This window comes from Neurospora crassa, linkage group V (assembly GCF_000182925.2).
Source record: "Neurospora crassa OR74A linkage group V, whole genome shotgun sequence".
In the NCBI taxonomy this organism is placed as follows: Eukaryota; Fungi; Ascomycota; class Sordariomycetes; order Sordariales; family Sordariaceae; genus Neurospora; species Neurospora crassa.
The window spans coordinates 628,646-647,351 of record NC_026505.1 but is presented as its reverse complement, the minus strand read 5'-3'; the positions used below and the strand labels follow the sequence as shown (position 1 = coordinate 647,351).

General features: G+C 52.7%; 6 protein-coding genes across 7 annotated transcripts; 1 reads left to right on the top strand and 5 right to left on the bottom strand.

Annotated features, from left to right (window-relative positions):
• Nucleotides 1-2,482: 2,482 nt before the first annotated feature.
• Nucleotides 2,483-2,809, bottom strand: NCU08915 (hypothetical protein; the record flags this gene model as incomplete). The annotated part of the gene is made up of 1 exon (XM_953591.1): nt 2,483-2,809. The coding sequence occupies one exon, from the start codon at nt 2,807-2,809 to the stop codon at nt 2,483-2,485; it is 327 nt and encodes a 108-aa protein (XP_958684.1).
• Nucleotides 2,810-3,556: 747 nt separating this feature from the next.
• NCU08916 (hypothetical protein) lies at nt 3,557-4,448 on the bottom strand (the record flags this gene model as incomplete). Its single annotated transcript, XM_953592.2, has 2 exons — nt 3,557-3,754; nt 4,029-4,448. The coding sequence occupies 2 exons, from the start codon at nt 4,446-4,448 to the stop codon at nt 3,557-3,559; spliced, it is 618 nt and encodes a 205-aa protein (XP_958685.2).
• A 184-nt stretch (nt 4,449-4,632) lies between these two features.
• Nucleotides 4,633-5,312, bottom strand: NCU16926 (hypothetical protein; the record flags this gene model as incomplete). The annotated part of the gene is made up of 2 exons (XM_011396504.1): nt 4,633-4,800; nt 5,148-5,312. The coding sequence occupies 2 exons, from the start codon at nt 5,310-5,312 to the stop codon at nt 4,633-4,635; spliced, it is 333 nt and encodes a 110-aa protein (XP_011394806.1).
• Nucleotides 5,313-5,689: 377 nt separating this feature from the next.
• On the top strand, nt 5,690-6,483 carry NCU08917 (hypothetical protein; the record flags this gene model as incomplete). Its single annotated transcript, XM_953593.2, has 4 exons — nt 5,690-5,694; nt 5,837-6,143; nt 6,219-6,266; nt 6,355-6,483. The coding sequence occupies 4 exons, from the start codon at nt 5,690-5,692 to the stop codon at nt 6,481-6,483; spliced, it is 489 nt and encodes a 162-aa protein (XP_958686.2).
• A 1,206-nt stretch (nt 6,484-7,689) lies between these two features.
• NCU08918 (hypothetical protein) lies at nt 7,690-8,677 on the bottom strand (the record flags this gene model as incomplete). The annotated part of the gene is made up of 3 exons (XM_953594.1): nt 7,690-7,869; nt 8,309-8,375; nt 8,532-8,677. 3 exons carry the CDS (start codon nt 8,675-8,677, stop codon nt 7,690-7,692), a joined length of 393 nt encoding a protein of 130 aa, XP_958687.1.
• A 1,239-nt stretch (nt 8,678-9,916) lies between these two features.
• crf2-1 (chromatin remodelling factor 2-1) lies at nt 9,917-18,075 on the bottom strand. 2 transcript variants are annotated; one of them, XM_011396444.1, is made up of 4 exons: nt 16,067-18,075; nt 15,107-15,511; nt 10,626-15,033; nt 9,917-10,559 (listed from the first exon to the last, which is right to left on the bottom strand). In XM_011396444.1, exons 1-4 carry the CDS (start codon nt 17,087-17,089, stop codon nt 10,360-10,362), a joined length of 6,036 nt encoding a protein of 2,011 aa, XP_011394746.1. In that variant the 5' UTR covers nt 17,090-18,075; the 3' UTR covers nt 9,917-10,359. The 2 variants fall into 2 exon arrangements, with proteins under 2 accessions (XP_011394746.1, XP_011394745.1); XM_011396443.1 differs by having other exon boundaries at nt 15,149-15,511.
• Nucleotides 18,076-18,706: the final 631 nt, after the last annotated feature.

Here is an 18,706-nt window from a genome sequence, read left to right as displayed (position 1 = left end):
GTGTTATTAAAAATGGTGGTGTCAAATACAAATAAAAGCGAAGGCGCAACGAAAGTCAGTTCGAGTAAGGTAGAATGTGCACCTCAAAAAGATCTGTGTGTTGGAATGGAATGAAAGAGTGGTAGAATTGGCGGGAGAGTGATGGTTGGGTGAAGTTTCGTTCAAGTACGCCCCGGGATTGACACGCAAATGTGCCCCTCGTCTTCTCCTCCAAAGGTAGGTACCTCTACCAGCACACCGTGGACGCAAGAGGAAGCAACCTAGAAGTATTCCAAAGGTACCGGGACACACAAGTAGAGATATTAAGATACAACGATTATACACGTGCAAGACAGAGTCACTTCCCCGCAACAGGTTGCAGAATTACACTGCCCTGGGCTGGCAAGAGCACTTTCCTTGGCAAATGAAACGATGCTCAAAGGTTCAGCTAGGCCATGCCGGCTCCCGCATGATGTGATATTGGGCATCTGCAACTTCTCCCCAACCACCCAGTCCAGGAAAGAACTGAACCCCTACAGCTTGGTCCGTCATTACAAGTCACAAGCCATCGGGGTGCTTGTGGGTGTAAAGATGTCAGGAGTGGATATCGAGGAGGTAGGTACCACGCTGATATGTGCTTCAAATGGTTTGAGGCCTACCAGGTTGGTAGAGGAAGTTCGTCTGATGTTGGTGATGATTGTATTTCTCCAGGGATAGGTGGTAGACGAGCTCTAAAAGATTGCCATTGCAAACTCCAATCTCTGAGCTCAAATCATGGTTAGAAACCCTGTTGAAAGTGACTGGAGGACAAACTCCACGCCGCTACTCCAGCCTCCCGTAGACTCTTCTGTCTCCATCTTCAGAGATGTACCGAAGAAGATTCGAGAGACACAGCCGGGCACTTTCCTCACAAAAGCGCCCCTGCTCAAGAGAAAGTGTTCGCCTTTGCTAGCATGTACGTGATGAAAGGGGTAATAGGGTAACTTTCTCTCGGCAACGAGATCTTTCGAACCTTCCATCCGGAGGAGCATCTTTCTTCAGTCCGGACTGCCTCAGGCTTCCATCCCGTCGCTTTGCCTCCCGGTTTCTCGATTGAAGTGGAATTTGGAAAGGACGTTGAAGCCTTCCAAACCAAGTGGAAGCAACATAAACGCAAATTCCAGTTTGGAAGTGTGAGCTGAGGCTGACCAAAGCCTGAGATCATGCACCCTATGCCTTCGATTTCTTTGCCAACTTCAGTTCGGAAAGCGTCCTGCATTTTAGAACACAGGGGGAAAGATAATGCCTTCCAGTTAAAAGCAGTCTGTGGCTGCGCAGAGACCCTTCAAACCTTCTTTAACCCTTTTTTGAACGAGATCTCGTCATCTCGATCGACATGGATCGACATGAAACTGCCAGGCTCGGACGGTAATTTAGATCAGAGACGTTGCTGCAAGTTTTGCAGGTGTGCAGCATGCATTGGACAGGCAAGGCGAGCGGCACTGTTGCATGTCAAGTGCGTACAGCGCAGTTAGAAGCACCCACGAGTGGCATGCACTCAGTGGCCCCAGGATTTCTATAAGACAACCCACAGCCCCCATGCTTCTCTCGTCTTTTTGTTCTCCATTCTCCTCATCATCTTATCTTCCATATTTTACACAGGCCAGATCAGCCCTCCCGCAGACAATCATCACAAATGCAAACAAACAAACGATTCAACAATCATCAAACACATCAACTTTTCCGAGTGCGAAATGGTTCACTTTCCTTGCTTTCCGCTTCCTTTTAGGCCCATGTCTCACACCACCTGACATAGGTGGAGGTATGCCCCCCCAACTGGTTTCTCCTCCGATGATCAAAACCCTGCGATATCTTCTGACGATCACTGTTCCGCACCACGCAGTCTTTCGTCATGATGGCTTATATCTAGCCGTCAATCGAGGCAGCAACTCTGCTTATTTTCATCCTCGCTGTCAGATGGCACAGCTTGTCATAGCTGGAAGCCGGCATACACCTGCTTGGCGATGATCGCGCGGTCAGTTTCGCCCCGCCACAATCTCGATTCTCCATCATTTCCTCTCCTCTCTTTTTTTGTAAATGCTGACCACCACCACCGCAATGCAGATCGACAGCCCCGCGTCCATGGGAAAACCCTATCTTTACAATTATTACCTCTACCGTTACAGTCCCGCACCTCGTTCGGCGCCAGCTACGACAATTTCGAGCCTAGCCACCGTCTTCGCACGCACTTTGGCCTGTGGCCCACGGGTCAGCATGGCAAACAACCACCTCGCTCGGTCGTTGGGGGGGGGGGGGGGGAGGAACAACAGGGCAGCGGAAACATACCTCTACTTACGGGAATCATCAACGCAATCACGACATATCTCCTATCTCTTAGCATTTTGCTGGCATTTGGGCCTTCCACATTTGTTCTTTTTGGTTGAGTTTTGTAACTGTTGTCTTTGCGTTGGATTTGTTGGTGGACTCCTGTACAAAGGTAGAGCGGAGGTTCACTTCTCCTGGCTCATTGCCGTCTTCTTGTTCTTCTTCTTCGGGAGGGCGGGAAGGCCATCATTGGTTTCATGATAGGAAGGAAGGGAACGTTGGAGCTGGATGTATCCTCCAGCGTGGGTCTGACACTGTTCATTCGCCTCTTCGTCTTCTTCTTCTTCGTCTTCTTCTTCTTCTTCGTCTTCTTCTCTTCTTCTTCGTCTTCTTCTTGTTCATCATCCTCTTCAGGTAGCAGATAGTCAATCAACTTCAAACCACTTCCGTGTTTCTTTTCTTTGCGTGCCCTCGTAGTGCTGCTGATCTTTCGCCCACCCGAACGAGAGGCGTCGAACATCTCCATCCTGTGACGGCATGTTCTGAAGCCAGTTCTTCTCGCACTACGACATTTATCCCTTTCTTGTAGCCAAAAAGTGTTTGCCTCAACTGCATAGGTAACGGTCTGGTTCCAATCACTCCTGGCATTTGGCGTCTGCAAGTACCTAGGTATGTCCCCCCAGCCCGACTTCCCGGAGTTCGCCGAAAGGACACATAATGATACCTCTCCAAAGCCAAGAAGCCTGACCGATCAGCGCTTCAATATCTCCCCCCAAACATCGATTTGTGAATCAATGATAACTTATTGGCAGTTTTGTAGTCGTACGGATGTAGAACCTGTTATTAGGATGGGTCCTGTCACCCCACGCGAAGGCGAGAGGACACTTAGCAATATCTCCGACGAATACCATCATGAAAATCACGGCACTGGGAGGGTGCGATCGTTGACCGTTCATCATGTATTGACCTTTCCACGGGCCCGCGCCGATGGTGTAATATAATGGACTATGACCCATGCCGAGTGTCTCCTAGGTAGAGGTATGGATCCAGCATACCTAGGGTTCCAGCATGATCATTGGCAGCAAACATGAACAGCACGACGAAGCAACAGAACATTAAACATTTTATTGCTAAAGAAGAGCTAAGTATCTTCACTGTTTATCTAGGTACCTCTTCCTCTAGAGGTAACGGTCGATGCGAACGGAGTCACATGCACCCAAAGATGCACCCCTCCAGCAACCAACACCCAACGGCAAACTTCCCCTTGACAACCTCAAAGCACTGCTGCAGCCGCCACTGAAGGCAGGCGCAAATGGCCCGGCAGAGCGAGGATTCGGTGCGCGAGGCTTCTGGTCTGGGTATCGCGATACGGTGGTGTTGTTTTTGTGATTGTCGCCGGCCCCGGGCGGTCAAGGCGCGCGAGCTGGAGAAGATGCGGACCAAGCTGAAGGCTGAGTTGTAGTCGAAATATCTGTTGGGTTGGGCAACAGCAGCTCTAAGCTTTTCTCAGAACGCGACCCATTTTGCTTGGAAGTGTTCTAAACGTGTCCAAGGCTTATGGTTCTCTGTGATGGAATGGTACTGGTGGAGGGTAAGAACATGCCAGTGCATTGTGGTGGTATTGTAGGATGGGGGAACTGGAATTGAGGGCAGGACATACATGCGCATCTTCGTGCTAGCCCAAGGCTCGCTAACAACCTTGCTGCCGGTCTCACCCTAGAGGTAGGTACCCTTTCCCATCACACCTGCTTCCACCACGCTTCGACATCTTTAGCGACGACCTTCTTCTCAGCAGCCTCCTCCTTCTTTTCCTTCTTCTGCTTCTTCTTGTCGCCGGCCTCCTCGGTCTTCTCCTCAGTCTTCTCGGCCTTGTCAGGCTTCTCAGCAGCAACAGCAACAGCAACAGCACCGACGCCACTGATCTCGGCAGGGACATCGGCGGTGGTGTCAGGTTGAGTGGTGGCGACGGCGGCGGCGATGCAATTGGTTCCGTTACCCGCCGCATCGCCAGCGACACCACCGCCGATGATGACACGCGCGGGCGTGCCAGCCAAGCGCAGGCTCTGATCCATCTTCACCCACAGGCAAAGCCAGTAGATTAGCAGGAGCAAGAGAAGAGCCGGAAAAATGTGTGATGGGCGGCTCGAGATGCAATGGATGAGCATTATGAAAAGAGACGGCGATAGGAGCACGACCGGCGTGCTGGGTCTGCTGGTATGTTAGACAAGGCATGGGACGAGCCAAAAGAAAACCAATGAACAGGAGAAAGGTAACTGACAAGAAAATTCTGAAAATCCTAGTGCCCTCTGCGGCAGAGCAGGAACAACGAACTTGAACTATTGGCTTCAGTCAGATCAATGCCGGACTTGGTCTGACGCCTGAACCAAGCTGGGCGGGCGGGTAGTAGAGGATGGCGCCGTCGTCGACGACTACAAGAGACTGAGACTCACCTTTAGACGGCTTGGGAGCCGGGAGGCTGACGGAAGCACTCTGCACCTTTTGTTGACACAAGCTGGGCTAAAAGGAAAAGGGATTTGTCAGTACCGACTCGGAGAATGTGAGGCCGAGTGGCACGGCCTGGTGGTGAGAGGCGGCAAGGGGAAAAGACATACTCTTGACGCGTTCCCAAGTGAGGTCTTGTCTGTTTCGTGGTGGTTGTTGGAGGAGCAAAGAGAAAATGTCTGTTGTTGTAGGTGATGGAGGTTGTGAGAGAAATTGCTGATGGAAGAGGAATTTGATGAAGAAGTGCGAGAAGGAGAGGTTGGAGGAGCAGAAGAGGAAGAGGAAGACACAAATCAGTCGAAAGAGGGGAGATTGTGGGCTTTCTCGGTCCCGAGAAAAGATACCTTGGACAAGTACCTTACCTTTGCTTTCCTCTGGAATACGCTACTTGTGACCAACTGTGAGCGCACATAGCCGTGGCTGGAGGCTCTGCTCCTTCCTTCCTTGACTCTCGGCTCACCCCCTAACGCTGAGTGACCAGCTAAGGTGGACGGGTGACTTGCTCCCGGACAAGGATCCGTTCTCATTTCACGGCTGGTGATTCTGGTCTAGCTCCGTGTAATCTCTGATATAATGTGGCTCGTCGTCTGTTGCAAGGAAGGAAGTGTGCTTCCCTCTCCAACTCGCGGTTCCTTCGTCACATCCAAGGCTGAGTGACTGGCTCATGTGGACGGGTAACTCGCTCAGACAGGGGTACGTCATGTCTTCTTCCGTTGCCTCGTCTGACCCCGCTTACATGTAATTTCAGATATGCTGTGCAGGCTTTTGGTCTATTACGAGGAAGGAAGTGTCCTTCGAGGAGGGGTGACGCAACTCATCCTGAAGTCTAGACGGCGGGGTACTGCTCGCCGGCTCATGTTTCGGTAGAGGTAGTTCTGTTGTTGAGCAAGATGGTCATCTTGGCATGAGGTTAGTCCCAGCACACATTGTACATTTATTGAGCGTCTCCTACCTCTTGTCCTGCCTGTTTCTTTTTTCTCTCCATTTCGATCAACAAGTTCACCACCATTCTCACTTACCCTCGTGATCACTCGTTTCACTTCAACATCAGGTGCTGGCTCCGTAGGCATCTCGAGATCCCCCAGCCTTCCAAGCACTCTGTCTCTATCGATAAAAAGCGCCGCATTCTCGCCCGCCTCACCTGGTCCTCCAGTTTTGAGTCCTTCCTCGCTACCAAGTACCCCAACGACAAACATCACAACAGTTTGTCCAACATCAAGCAGCCGAGGCGAGACACTGCGACCTTTGCGAACGAAGGTCCGCCGGCCACGTGTTTAAGTCTCGGCGTTGAAACGGGCAGGAAGGGGGCCGTAAATGTCATCATGGGCAAGGATGACTGTCTCCTTGTCGTTGTTGAGGTATGCACATCGCAAGTATCCCTTCTGCCTCGTGTTGCTCAAGTACCCCAGCTAACAATCTGCTTTCCCTGCCAGCGGCGACTCCGTTGCTCAGATACAAAGGACCTGACCTTTGGACAAGAAGTTGGTAGAGCCTGAGGTGCGTTGAAGGTGATTGAGAGGCAAGAAGCAGCTGCTGGACATGCGCTAACTACCCCGGTACTCAAACAAGAAACCGGTAGTCAGAGTGGGCCAAGCAGCTCAATCCAAGTCGACGATGGAGGAAGTGGAGGAGGAAGATGGTGCCGATCTGGACATGCACGATGACGGGACTGTTGCAATGAAGAAGCCCCGGGCGTGATGTGGGCCGTACAACTTGAACCCGAAATGATGGAATCATGTCAGTAATACAAACGTTGAATATTGCAAGCGTCCACTGCCTATATGATGTGCCATATAATTCGTGAAATGATACCCCCAGGGAGATTGTGTCGAGATGTCGAGACATGATGAAGTTGACTGCATCCCGGTCTCTTAGCAATCCTATCCCTCAGTGAACAAGCAAGGGGTGGCTATGTGGCATGCTCTAAATCACCTTGACCTACCTATTGCCCGACAGAAACAGCAACCATCCCGGCGGTTCGGCTTCGCCTGTTAATAAGCCTGGGGTCAACCTGCTACCGAGGAAGGCAAGAAAAGAAAACGAGGGAAGGACGAAGAGGGCGCTGGGATGAACAACCAAATCTAGAAAATGCGCTTCTTGATCCCTCGAGAAATTTCCCCTTGAGCACATTGCCAGTGATATCCATGGAGTAAGCTCATCTTTCCTTTATCAATGTTCCAGCCACCGCCGTTCTTGTGCCTTTATTACCTCTATGGTAGTTCATCTTGATTTGGCTGGCTACCGCCCGGATGCTAGAAGGAACCATCCAGCTCGTTCGTTCGTTCGTTCGTTCGTTCGTTCGTTCGTTCTTCTGTCAGTCATAACGGAGATGCTAGGTGCCTTGACAACAAGAGATGGAGGTTCGACTGTTGTCCCTAGAGGTAGGCAGGTAGGTGCCTGGTTTGTTCTCGTTATCATCGCTGTCAATGAGCCGGACAGATGCTCTTTTGGGGTATCTGGGAGTGTCCCCACGTCTCGTTAGTCCTCGTGTAGGTATTGAAGGAGAGATGAGATGATACATAGGTACCTCTATGTGATCAGTGGAAGGGTTCTATACAAGGCCGTGGAGGGTTGAAGGAAAGATAAAGAGGGGTACTGGAGTAAACAGAAAGGAGGACAGGAGAAAGGCAAGGCAACGCAGACATGGGAAACCTGGTTGCTACAAGTGACAGCTGATCTCACCGCAGACTGTAGGTGCGAACAACCTGGATCGCACAAACCCGAGAGTGAATGAAGTGGATGTCAGGGAAAATGGGCAACAGCAATAACACCTACATATCTAGTTGCTCTGTTCAAAAACAAAGAAAGGATTCACTTACAGAGGGAAGTCTTAGGCTTCCTTCGGACGTCTAGGTAACAGGTGGATATAAGACGGGCATGGAAGGGCGGATCGTATGAAGAAGTTTAGTGGTAGGCAGGTACCGATGTTGCTGCCAGGTTGCCATTCACGTAGCTGCCAAGTGGAACCTCGTACGAAGAGCCAAAGGGCAGATGTCGAAAATGCCCATGCCTCTTGAAGCCTGGTGTCGTTGACGGGCTCTGTATCACGCTCTGGCGGGCTATCGAACCCTTAATTCCTTTGGTCTTTGATCATGTGTATGGCAGTCATTCCTTCTTTCGAGGCATCGTGGATTTCCCGGCCCTAATTTTGATGTGCATCGACCGTCTCGGGTAACCTTGGTTGGACAACAAGACCCTATGAAAAGACAAGACCGGTTATTAAACCGGATGAAAAGAGCTCAAACAAAGGTCCCTACCCTAGGGTCTAAAAGCTCATAGTGCAAAGACAAAACGAACCAAGCTAGGTATTTTGAAATTTTGGTCAACAACAGGGAGTGCCTGGTGCATAATCACGAAAAGGGGTTGTAGGCGGGGAAATTTATGTTAGACTAACACCGACAGTCCATTCAATGTCTGCAATCGACCCAGCATGTTATCCGTTTTCCCAACCACTGGGAATACTAGAATGAACTAAAATCAACGTGGAAGGAAGTGACTGAGTTTTAGAGGTAGGTACACTTACTAGTTGTTTCAATGTGTTCATCTGAATGTATCGAGTGTTGGTGAGGGTCCTTGGAACTTCGAGAGACCTGTGGTGGAAGTGTTAGCAATATTCGCAACGCTGCTTTAGCAAACCAGCCCGTTAACACCGACAAACATTCTAGACCGGCCCGGGCTGGTCTACATCGAGCGGTAACATCACTGGGATTTAGACTCATATTGTACGGACGTCGCTACCTACCTACCTATTCATAAGAGACATCGAGCCTTTGGAAACCAAGGCGTTATAGCTGCTTGTGTCGCACCCTTTGGGTTTAGGCTCATGGTAGTGGTGATGTTGTGTTAGGCACATCACAAGAGCACCGTCCATGACGGCCCGGACATTTGGCATTTGGACATCCGGCCGGCCGTGCAAGGGTGTGATCGATGCTCAAGGACGGGCATCAAGATTTGCTTTGTCTTTTCTGCTTGTTCGTACGCAAAAACTGACTAGAGGTACCTACCTAGACAAGACATTAGAAACGAAAGTCAACTGCGTGGAATGATTGTTTCGATTTGGATTTGGTGCACACAAGCGTACCTCTCTAGTGTGTCGTCAATGAGGCTCTGCTTATTACCTCTAGTAGGTACCTGCCTATCGATGGAGGGAAGGACGGGAGGGGAGGGGAAGCGGCGTACAGTAGGAACCAGAAGTGCCTGGGGAACATAGGTAGCCTCATGCACAATTTGAAGCAGGAAGGGGGCCATACACACCAACGGAAGCATAAAGCCGGAATTCGACAGGGTAGAAGGGGTACCGCTAGCAAGACTTATAGAAGGATCAAAAAGACAAAAGAGGTAAGAACGAGGTAGCGAGGTCCCCGAGGTGTGTTGTGCCCTTCTTTCAAACAATATCATCCCCCAGTCGACGATGGAAGGGAGGGACGTTCAATTTCATATATAGCACATGCAAACTTACAGTTAGGGCATTTCCAAGGCACTAACAGCGCTCATTCAGCACCTATCTATGTCTAGCATACTGCAGAATTCCTAGCATAGGTAGGTAGAGGTAGCCTAGCCCCACTTTCCCCATGTCCATTTGCCTTCCCGTCCACTTGTCAACATTGCCCGACCACGCACGCCGACATGGGAAAAGAGCACTACATGTGTGCATCGCAAATCGCATCGCCATCGCAATCGACGGACGTTCGACACCTTGAGCCCTCAACGAAATAGAACCCACGCAGGCATCACCCATGAGACTTAAGAAGAAGCGTCCCGAGCAACTTGGGATGAAAAAAAAAAAAAAAAAAAACACGCATTTACATCAAAGGGCAAAAGTAATCAATAGCTCCTCCCCGATCGGAATAAAGAACAAAAGCTTCTTCTTCTTCTTTCCGTTCCATTAAAAGTATGTTGATAGGTAATGGCGGGACACCTCCACCACTCTCCAGTCTCCGCCGGGTTGTCCTGGCTTCCATCTTCCGTCTTCCTGAGCCGGGCAGCAGGGCAGTCGGGCAGTCGGGCAAATCTCAACGACTAATCATCTCCCTTAACCACCCCCCCAGGGCACCTCCTCGCTCAACGCAGCATTTTCCAATAGCAACCAGCACTTCTTCCCCATTCTCAGGCAGATGTCCACAATGTAGCATGTGTAGTATAGTGTGTTGAACCTAGAGGGTAAGTCTACCTGTAACTTTCGTGTTGCTTATGCTTATATCCATACATCTTTTCTAGGTGGGTAGGCTGTCCGTCCGTCCGTCCAACCCTATTACATTCGGAATGTAAAGGTTTTCAAACACTTTAGTACTTCTTTCTCCTGCTTCTCCTGTGGCTGCCTTTCCGTTTTCCGTTCGTCCGACCCTATCTATCCGATAGGTCATGATGGTCTTTGAATCCATGAAATGAACATGCAAGTTGACGAATGTAGCAAATGCTCAGCTCAAACCCACCCACCCTTTCACCATCTAGTACTACAAAAGGAAAACAATGCAAAGGAAGCAATTTCCTCCTCCTCCTTCACGAATTCAGCGCTGCGATATCATGCTCTTCATATCTTCCCTTGAGGAGGCTTCCAGGAGACGAACATCGGGATCAGATATCAATCTCCCCGTCAGCAATAGCCAATCTCTGCTTGGTCGTCTTGGCCTTCTTGCTTCCACCCGTCTTCCTCTTCTTCGCCGCTCCTCCCACTGCTCCCTTCCCATCACCTCCCTCACCACCGGCAGCACCATTAGGCGTAGCCGTTCCGCTACCCTTGATATTATTTCCTCCATCATCAAAGTTGCCCTCACCTGTAATCATTTCTGTTAGCATCATTTCATTCGTTTGGTCACAGTCATGGACAAGGAAAAACTCACCCTCATGATACATCTCATCCAAACTAACCTCCTTCCCTTCTCCCCCAGCACCTCCTCTCTTCCTCTTGTTACCTCCCCTACTCTTCTTCTGCATCTTATCCAACTCTCCACTCTCCAACAGCTCGCGCTCCCTCTTCTCAATCATCTCCGCCTGCTCGTCATCCGCCAGCCACATGGCAATGTCACGGTTCCTGTTCTCAGGCGCACGACGACCAGAGAAGTCCACACCGCCACCAGCAGCCGATGAGCCACCCGTGATAACCACGCGCTGGACTTCTTCCTTTTGCATGGCACGCTTGCGGATGCGTTCCTCGATCGTGCCCCTGGTGATAAGACGGTAGACAGTAACCTGTTTGGTCTGACCCAGACGATGGGCACGATCCATGGCTTGCGAATCGATGGTCGGGTTCCAGTCCGAGTCGTAGAAGATGACGGTGTCGGCAGAGGTCAGGTTGATGCCCAGACCACCGGCACGAGTAGACAAAAGGAAGATGAAGATCTCGGGGCGGGTCTGGAAGTCGGCAACGGTGTCGCGACGGTCTTCGAGCTTGGTTGAACCGTCGAGTCGGCAGTACTTGTAGTTGCGGTAAGTAAGATACTCTTCCATGAGATCGATCATGCGCGTCATTTGGAAGTAGAGGAGGACGCGGTGGCCATTCTCCTTGAGCTCGCGCAGGAGCTCGTCGAGCTTGGCGAGCTTGCCCGAGTCGGTGACAAAGCGGCGCATCGACGGGACGGTGATGTTGGTGAACTTCTGCTTCTCCTTGTCTGGTGCAGGAAGCAACGCTGGCGGTGGGTAGCGTGATGGCGGCACCTTTTGTACGACGAGCGCCTTCTCCTCGGCCAGGGTAGGTCCAAAGAGGACCTTGCGCATGGGAGCGTTGAACATGATGTTCTCCCGCTCAACCACTGCGCTACGGCTGTCGCAGACCACCTCGATAGGAGGAGCCGAGGCCTTGGGAGCCGCAGCCTGCTCGAGACGACCGAGGCCAGTCTCGGAGAATGCACTCCGGGAGACATTCATCAAACTGCCCAGAATGCCTTGCTCAGTGATCTCAGCCAACGGCCTCCGATCCTCACGTTCCCTGATGTGGAAGAGGGCATGCGCCGGAGTGAAGTTCAAGTCCTCCGGCTCATCGTAAGCGATCTTGATCTCCGCGAGCCGGTTCTTCTTGGTGGACATCTCAACAGCCCGAGCAAAGAGATCCTTATGGCTAGCCCGGTAGGCCTCCTCGTAGCTCGTGTCGGCAAAGCGCAACCACGAGAAGTTGTCAGTCCCGGCTAGGCTCTCACGGATATGCTCCGGAGTCCAGATGTTAAACTTCTCATTGAGCCACTGGTTCCGCCATCCAGCGACCTGGTTGTCTTCACCAGCCTTGTGCAGCCGTCCTCCGTCGCGCCAGAGCAGTCTAGGCAGCTCATACTGGATCAAGCTGCGCGTAGAGTAACCGACGGTAACCTGGCTACCCTCACGGATGAACGAGGCTGTCTCGGCAAAGTGGCCGAACGAGTACGGCGAAGCGGTATCCGCCCGCTCGAAGAGGTCAGGGTGGTTGCACACCTTACGGAACTGCATGACGAGATTCATGAGACTAGCAGAATCGTCGTCGCCCAGTGTCGCCTTCTCGATGAGGTCCATGATGCTGATCTGGTTGCGCAAATTGGCGTACATGGCACGCTGTCTGTATGTGAGATCGCAGAAAACGTCCATCTCGATCTTGTCGCCGAGTTCCTTTTGGACATGCTTCTTGACACGACGCAGCATAAAGGGTTTGAGGATCATGTGCAGACGCTTCAGCTGGTCCTCGTTGAGCTTGGTATTACTCTGAGCATGAGACTCGATATCCTTGGAGAACCATTCACTAAACTCATCGTGAGAATCGAACAGTGACGGCATGATGAAATGCAGCAGGGCCCAGAGTTCCTGCATGTTGTTCTGGATAGGCGTACCCGTCAACAGGAGACGGTTACGGCAGTGGAAGCCCAACAGGCACTTCCAACGCGAACTCTGTGAACTCTTGATGGCCTGGGCTTCATCCAGGATCATGTACTGCCACTTCATCTTTTGGAAGTACGCAACATCAGAGACGACCAGTTGGTACGAGGTAATCATGACATGAAAGGGGGCGTCCTTCTTGTAGGTCGTGTGCTTGCGATCCCAGAACTTACGCAGCACCTTGCGGTCGCCTGCAGTACCCCAGTAAGGGAGCACCTTGAACTGGGGAACGAACTTTGTGATTTCCTGCTGCCAGTTGTGTAGGGTCGATGCAGGCGCAACAACCAGGAAGGGACCCCAGATATCGTACTTCTCGGCAAGGTAGGCCATGACGGAAATGGACTGCACCGTCTTTCCTAGACCCATTTCGTCGGCCAGGATACCGTTTATGCCTTGCTCGTACAGGTTGACGAGCCAATTGAGACCCTTGAGCTGGTACTCCTTGAGCTGGCAGTTGAGAAGCTTGGGCTGCTCGATCTCGACGTCGCCCATCATGGTTGGGTTCTGGAAGTTCATCTCGCCATCCTCATCAAGCTTGGACTCTTCCTTGTTGAACTCCCTAGCCTTCTTCTGGGCCTCGGCAATGGCATTCTGCGCATTCGCCATGGCAGCAGCCCGCAGCGTCGATTCATCTTCGGCGTCAAAGTCCAGATTCTCAAAGTTGGTGACCTTGGCGCCAATGGGGCCAGTAGGCACCTCGATGTCCATCTCGTTCTCCGGGATCTTGTCCTTCTCAGCCGCGATCTCATCGGGGTGATCCGTGCTGCGCTCCACCTCGTTGGTCTTGATCTTCTTGCCAATGAAATGCGAGTACAGTTCGGTCTGCGAGATGAGGAAGTTGAGCTTCCTCTTCTGGCGAGCGGCTTCGCGGTCTGCCTCCTCCTTGCGAGCGTTCTCCAGCTCTTGCTTTTCAGCTGCCTTCCGGAGATCACGCTCTTCACGCTCGTTGCGCTTCCAGAAGCCCATCATGTCACGCATGACACGCTTGGCGCGAGCTTGCAAATCCTTGGTGCCCTTGTTGGTACGGAGTTGCCATCTCTTGGCCTCTTTGGACGCGAGGATGGCAGTCTTCTTGAGGTTAGAGGACTTGGTAGAATACGAATCGATCGCCAATCTGAACACCTTGTTGACGTCCTTCCTAGCAAGATCGCGCCAGATCTGGTCATAGATCTGGTTGAAGCCCTTGGACTGGAACTTGAGTTCCAACGGGTCCTTGGGTTCCTCCACAACCTTTTCCTTTATCACCTTCTCCTTGGGCTCCTTAGGCTCCTTCGGCTCTTGAGGCTCCTTGTTCTCCTTATCCTTGTCCACATCAGCCTCCTTGGGCGCCTTAGTCTTGGTAAGCTTGATGCGGATCTTGTTGGTTTCTTCCTTGGGCGGCAGCTCGAGACCGGCATCAAGAGCGGCTTGGGCAGCTTCGGCGGCATCCTTCTCGGCCTGCTTCTGCTCCTTGGATTTCTTGGGTCTCGCGCCGGCACGACCCTTACCCTTCGTCTTACCAGGCTCCATGTTCTCGGCCTGGAACGTAGCCATAGTACCGCCTTCCAGGTTCGGCTCAATGGGACCGGTGTTCCGCGACGGGCCCTTGATGCCCTTCTGCAAAATGAGGCGGGTCTGTTGAACCTTCTTGTTCGCCCGTTCTGCTTCGCGCATGTATTTCTGTCTTTCGGCTTCATCCTGCGCTGCAGAGGCCCTGGCCAACGCGGCTGCCTTTGCCTCCATGGTAGTGGCCATGGACTTCTCGCGCCGCCTCTTACGCTGCATGTCCTTCTTGCGCTCCTTCTCGGCAAAGAGCTCGCGCTCCCGAACCTCCTGCAACGCATCATCGTAATTAAGGTCGTCATATCGACGCTTGCCAAAATCGGCATGAAGCTTGAGCTTCTGGGCTTCGACTTCGGTGTAGTCGGCTCTCCTCTGTCGACGCTGGCGAAGGTCGCGTTGGTTCATCTGTTGCCTCTTGTACTCGCGTCGCTCTCTCCACAAGCGCAACTCCTCTTCGAATTCGTCCTCGTGGGGAAGCTCTCGTGTTTCGATTCGATCCATCGCTTTCCTGATCTTCTCCTCATTCTCCGCCGAGAATGTCTTTTGTTGCTTGGGAGCACCGTTGGCCATTCTCTTGGCCGGAATGCGAATGTTGGGCAGTGGACTCTCTTGCTTGGTCGACCCTCGTCGCCCTTTGGGGGTGGACTCGGAGTGCCTGATGTCAGAGATGCGTGGTTGCTTGGGCTGGCGCGGTTTCCTCTCCTTCTTCTCCTTGACGACCTTCTCGGATGAGTCGGCGCGCTCGACCTTCATGGGAACGTCGTCGTCATCATCCGGGTTGTTGGGTGAAGTCGCACGGGGTCTAGGAACGGGCTCGGAGCTCGAGAGAATATTGGAAAAGGACATGACACCAGCGGCACGGCTAGGGTTCTAGAAGCAAAAATTGCTGTCAGCGACAGGGTTACGTGAAAGAAGGGGGAGGACAAAGGGAGGGAGGATGGACATTGCCGATTGGTACATGGGGACGAAGAGCGAAAGAGCTTACGGTTGATGTACCGGGAGACATCTTGGAAGGTGGCGAATCGTTCCTGCCTAGAGCCGGTAGTGCGGTGGAAGTTGTGCCGTTTGTGGGATTAGCTAAGACGGCGCTTCGTATCGTGGGAGAGGCCATGCTTGGTGGTCTGAGTGAAAGCCTGGGGCTGATGGATCCGGTGAGACTGCCGACACTAGCTGGTGCAGCTATGGACGCCGGATGGGAAAGCGCGGCTACAGGACTACGCGTCGCAACAGTAAAGTTGGACGGAGCTGCAATCGATGAAGACGTCGTATTATCGACCGGGTAGTTTTCCTTTTTCCTGGTGTTATAATAATCGGCCGAGGACGGGGAATAGTTGTACGGATCGCGGGTCTAATGATGGCAGGAAGAGAAAGGTTTGGTCAGTGAATGTGAAACAATTAAACATGCCAGCAGCAGTGCTTGGCAAGGGATGGTGCAGCCGAAGAAGAGTAGTATTTAAGCGGTGGTGATTGTTGTTGTGGTGGTGGCGGCGTGCACTTTTGTAAATTTTGGACCATCACCCAGCGGCCAAGGTTATGCAGGGCTGACTTGTTTTTGGCCACTACTGCATTGAGAACCTTGGGGGCAGGGCGGGTGAAGGGGTGAATGTAATTACGGGATTAAGGGGAGGGATGAAGTTGGTGATGTGTGGATGGTGGTGTTGAAAGAAAGGAAAGGGAACGGGAATGGCGGGCGGTGAATAAAGGACGACGTGACGGGGTTGTGGTGTTGGGACCAGAAAGTTTGTCATGGCCACTCGACTCAGGCAGGTGTGTGTTGTGTGCGTATTGCAGTGTGGTGGTTTGGTGGTTCAATGACTGTTGAGGCTTGTGGTGGTGATTGCTAGTGTGCTGATTCGGTGGATTCCATTTGCCGTAGTGAATGGATGGATGGATCTTGGCTTACCTTGTTGCTGGCGGAAGTCTGGGTCGCGTTTCGCCAGGAGGAGCCCGTGTCGGAATGGCCCGAAACACTGCGGCGCTGTGATTCCCTTGTTGTACCCCGGTGATCACGGTCGCGATCTCGATCTTTTCGTGGACTCGAGCCACTAATGCCGTTGCTGGCCTCGGCGGTTGGGTCGTAAAAGCTGCCGCCTGTCGATGATTTTTCGCGTACTGACGAATCCCGATCGCGGAACGATTCTGCCGGCGAATAGTAGGCCGACGGCGCGTGCAGTTGCGATGCTCGGGCTGGCGGTTGGGAGCTGGACGAGACCGTGATGGAGTTTCCGATGCCTCCTGCTGACAGAGGCAGCGAACCCGATGCCGGGGCCGGAGCTGATAGGCCGGCGATGGGTGTAATGGCAGGTGGAGCTTGCAACGAGGACGGCGGCGGCGGCAGCGAGGGTGCGGATGCTGCGACAAAGGGATTGGGATGGTGGTGTTGTTGTTGATGTTGTTGGCTTGGTGTTGGAGGATTAAGAATTGAGCGCGGACCCGTGGGTGGTGGTGGTGGTGGTTGACTGCTCAGACTGCCGGCGGCACCTAGCGCGTTGTTGTTGTTGGTGTTGTTGGCGTTGGCAATGGATGTGGGAGGCGAGGCCGCAAAGGGTGCTGGAGTCGCCAGAGAGGAAAGTGGATGACGGTATTCCGACGGTTCCCGCGTCGGCGATCGTAAATTGAACGAGGACGAGCTATGCGGCGTCGCGCGCATGGAATTTGTCGACGAGGGCGGCGGCACTGATGCTGCAATTCCATGGAGCGATGATGACGCTACTGCTGGTGGTGGTGGTGGTGCTGCTGCTGCTGCTTGGGATTGTACGGCGCTGTTGCTGCTCACTGGGTTGAGAATGTCGCGCAGACCTCCGCGTGGTGGTGGTGGTGGTGGTGCTGGACCTGGACCGGCGCCGTTTCCTCGATCTCCTCTCCCTTCTGTTCCATCCTCGTCAAAATGAGGAGGTCGCTGCAGCACTGTCGAGAAGTGGTCCATGCCGGCTGCTGTCTGTCTGGTGTCTGGTGTCTACCGTGTACCGGTCCCCCCTCAATTTCCAGTCCAAACGTACAATGTATAGTGTCAATACAACAAGGTCTCGTTCTTTTTTCTGTCTCTGTCTCTGACTCTGTCTCCGTCTCTAGCTTGCTTGTATACCTAATCTCTACGTGTTATCGGTATCCCATCGGACGAGACGGTTGCCGGCGAGTCCCTATTTCCACTGCCTTGCTTGTACTTGGGCGCGATCCAAACAAAGTGGGCGCGGCGCAACGAAGAGCGGCGAGCTTGCTCTGTTATGCTCTAGTGCATTTGTAGAGGTAGTTTTGATGCGTCTCGACTGCGCTGCTCTAGAATTCGGTCGATTCGGGGTCGGAATCAATGACTTTGTCTTGGCCGTTGCGGCTGATCGGTCGGGTGGCGGTGGTGGTGGTTTGGCTGCTACAAGCGGTTGTTGTGCGGATCGGACAGAATGGCGGCAACCCGAGATGACAAGCTGGAGGGGCAGAAGCTATTCGGAAACTAAAGCTGTCGCAACGCAGTTGTCGCCAGGCAGTAACTGCATTCGTCACGGGAAAGATTGGGAGCAATCGTCCAAAAGTCGCAATGACAGCTGAAACACTACTAGATGGTGACTGGGTCTGATGGGCAGCAAGTAATCGCTGTGATGGTGGTGGTTGTGGTGGTGGTGGTGGTGATGTGGGATCGTCGGATGACGGGGGGAGCGAGTCTGGATGGAAGCCAGATTGTAAGGTGGTTGAGATGACACAGCACGGAAGAGGAGAAATGGCCGATGGAGACCCGGACAGGAACGGTGTGATGGTGTTGGGAGTCGTGGTGATAGCGCGATATGGCAAGAGGTACTTCGCGATGGTCAGTTGTTGTTGACAGCCTTGACCATGATGGTTGCCCGGCTGGTCCGTTCTATTCCGGCTGATGGCCACATCTACAGGTACTTGCTCTTTTTTGGGGGGGTCTATCTGCCGTTGTGTGCGTGTCTGTGGAAATGCAGACTCTTCACACTTTTTCTCTCCCTCTCTCTTTCTCTCTCTCTCTCTCACCGGAGACGTGCCCCTTTCGTAAGGCCGCGCTGCTGCTGGTCTTCCAGTTGCCTCTCGTGAAGGATGAGCGATCCATCCATCACTGGGGGGGGAAAGAGGCCCAGTCTGCCCACCCCAGTCCAGCACCGCATTGGATGCATCCCATTCCCGTTGCAGCAGATCCATTTCCCGGCTTCTGATTGGCCTTGTACCTCCACGACCCGCTGCACGCACCTGCCCTGTGCCCTACTGCCCTGTGCCCTGCAACTCTGCGCTCCGCGAAAGACGTCAGCCCACCGCGCTAGACCCACCGACTTGGTCCCTGTCCTGTTAGGCCCGCGTCTGTTTTTTGGCCTGTCCGCCTGTTACCCGAGGCTTTGAGTTGGACAGAACCATCACGGGATGATACTTTGAGCATCATCACCATGTGGTGAATAGCTGGCATTGTCGCTTGGCTCACTTTTTGCGCCGCGAAACGTATACTCCTTGGTATTCGAGTATTCTTACTATAACATCAATCTGGAGATAATACAAGCTGAACGCGTACATATGATGTTTCATCTCCCGGTCGCTCGGG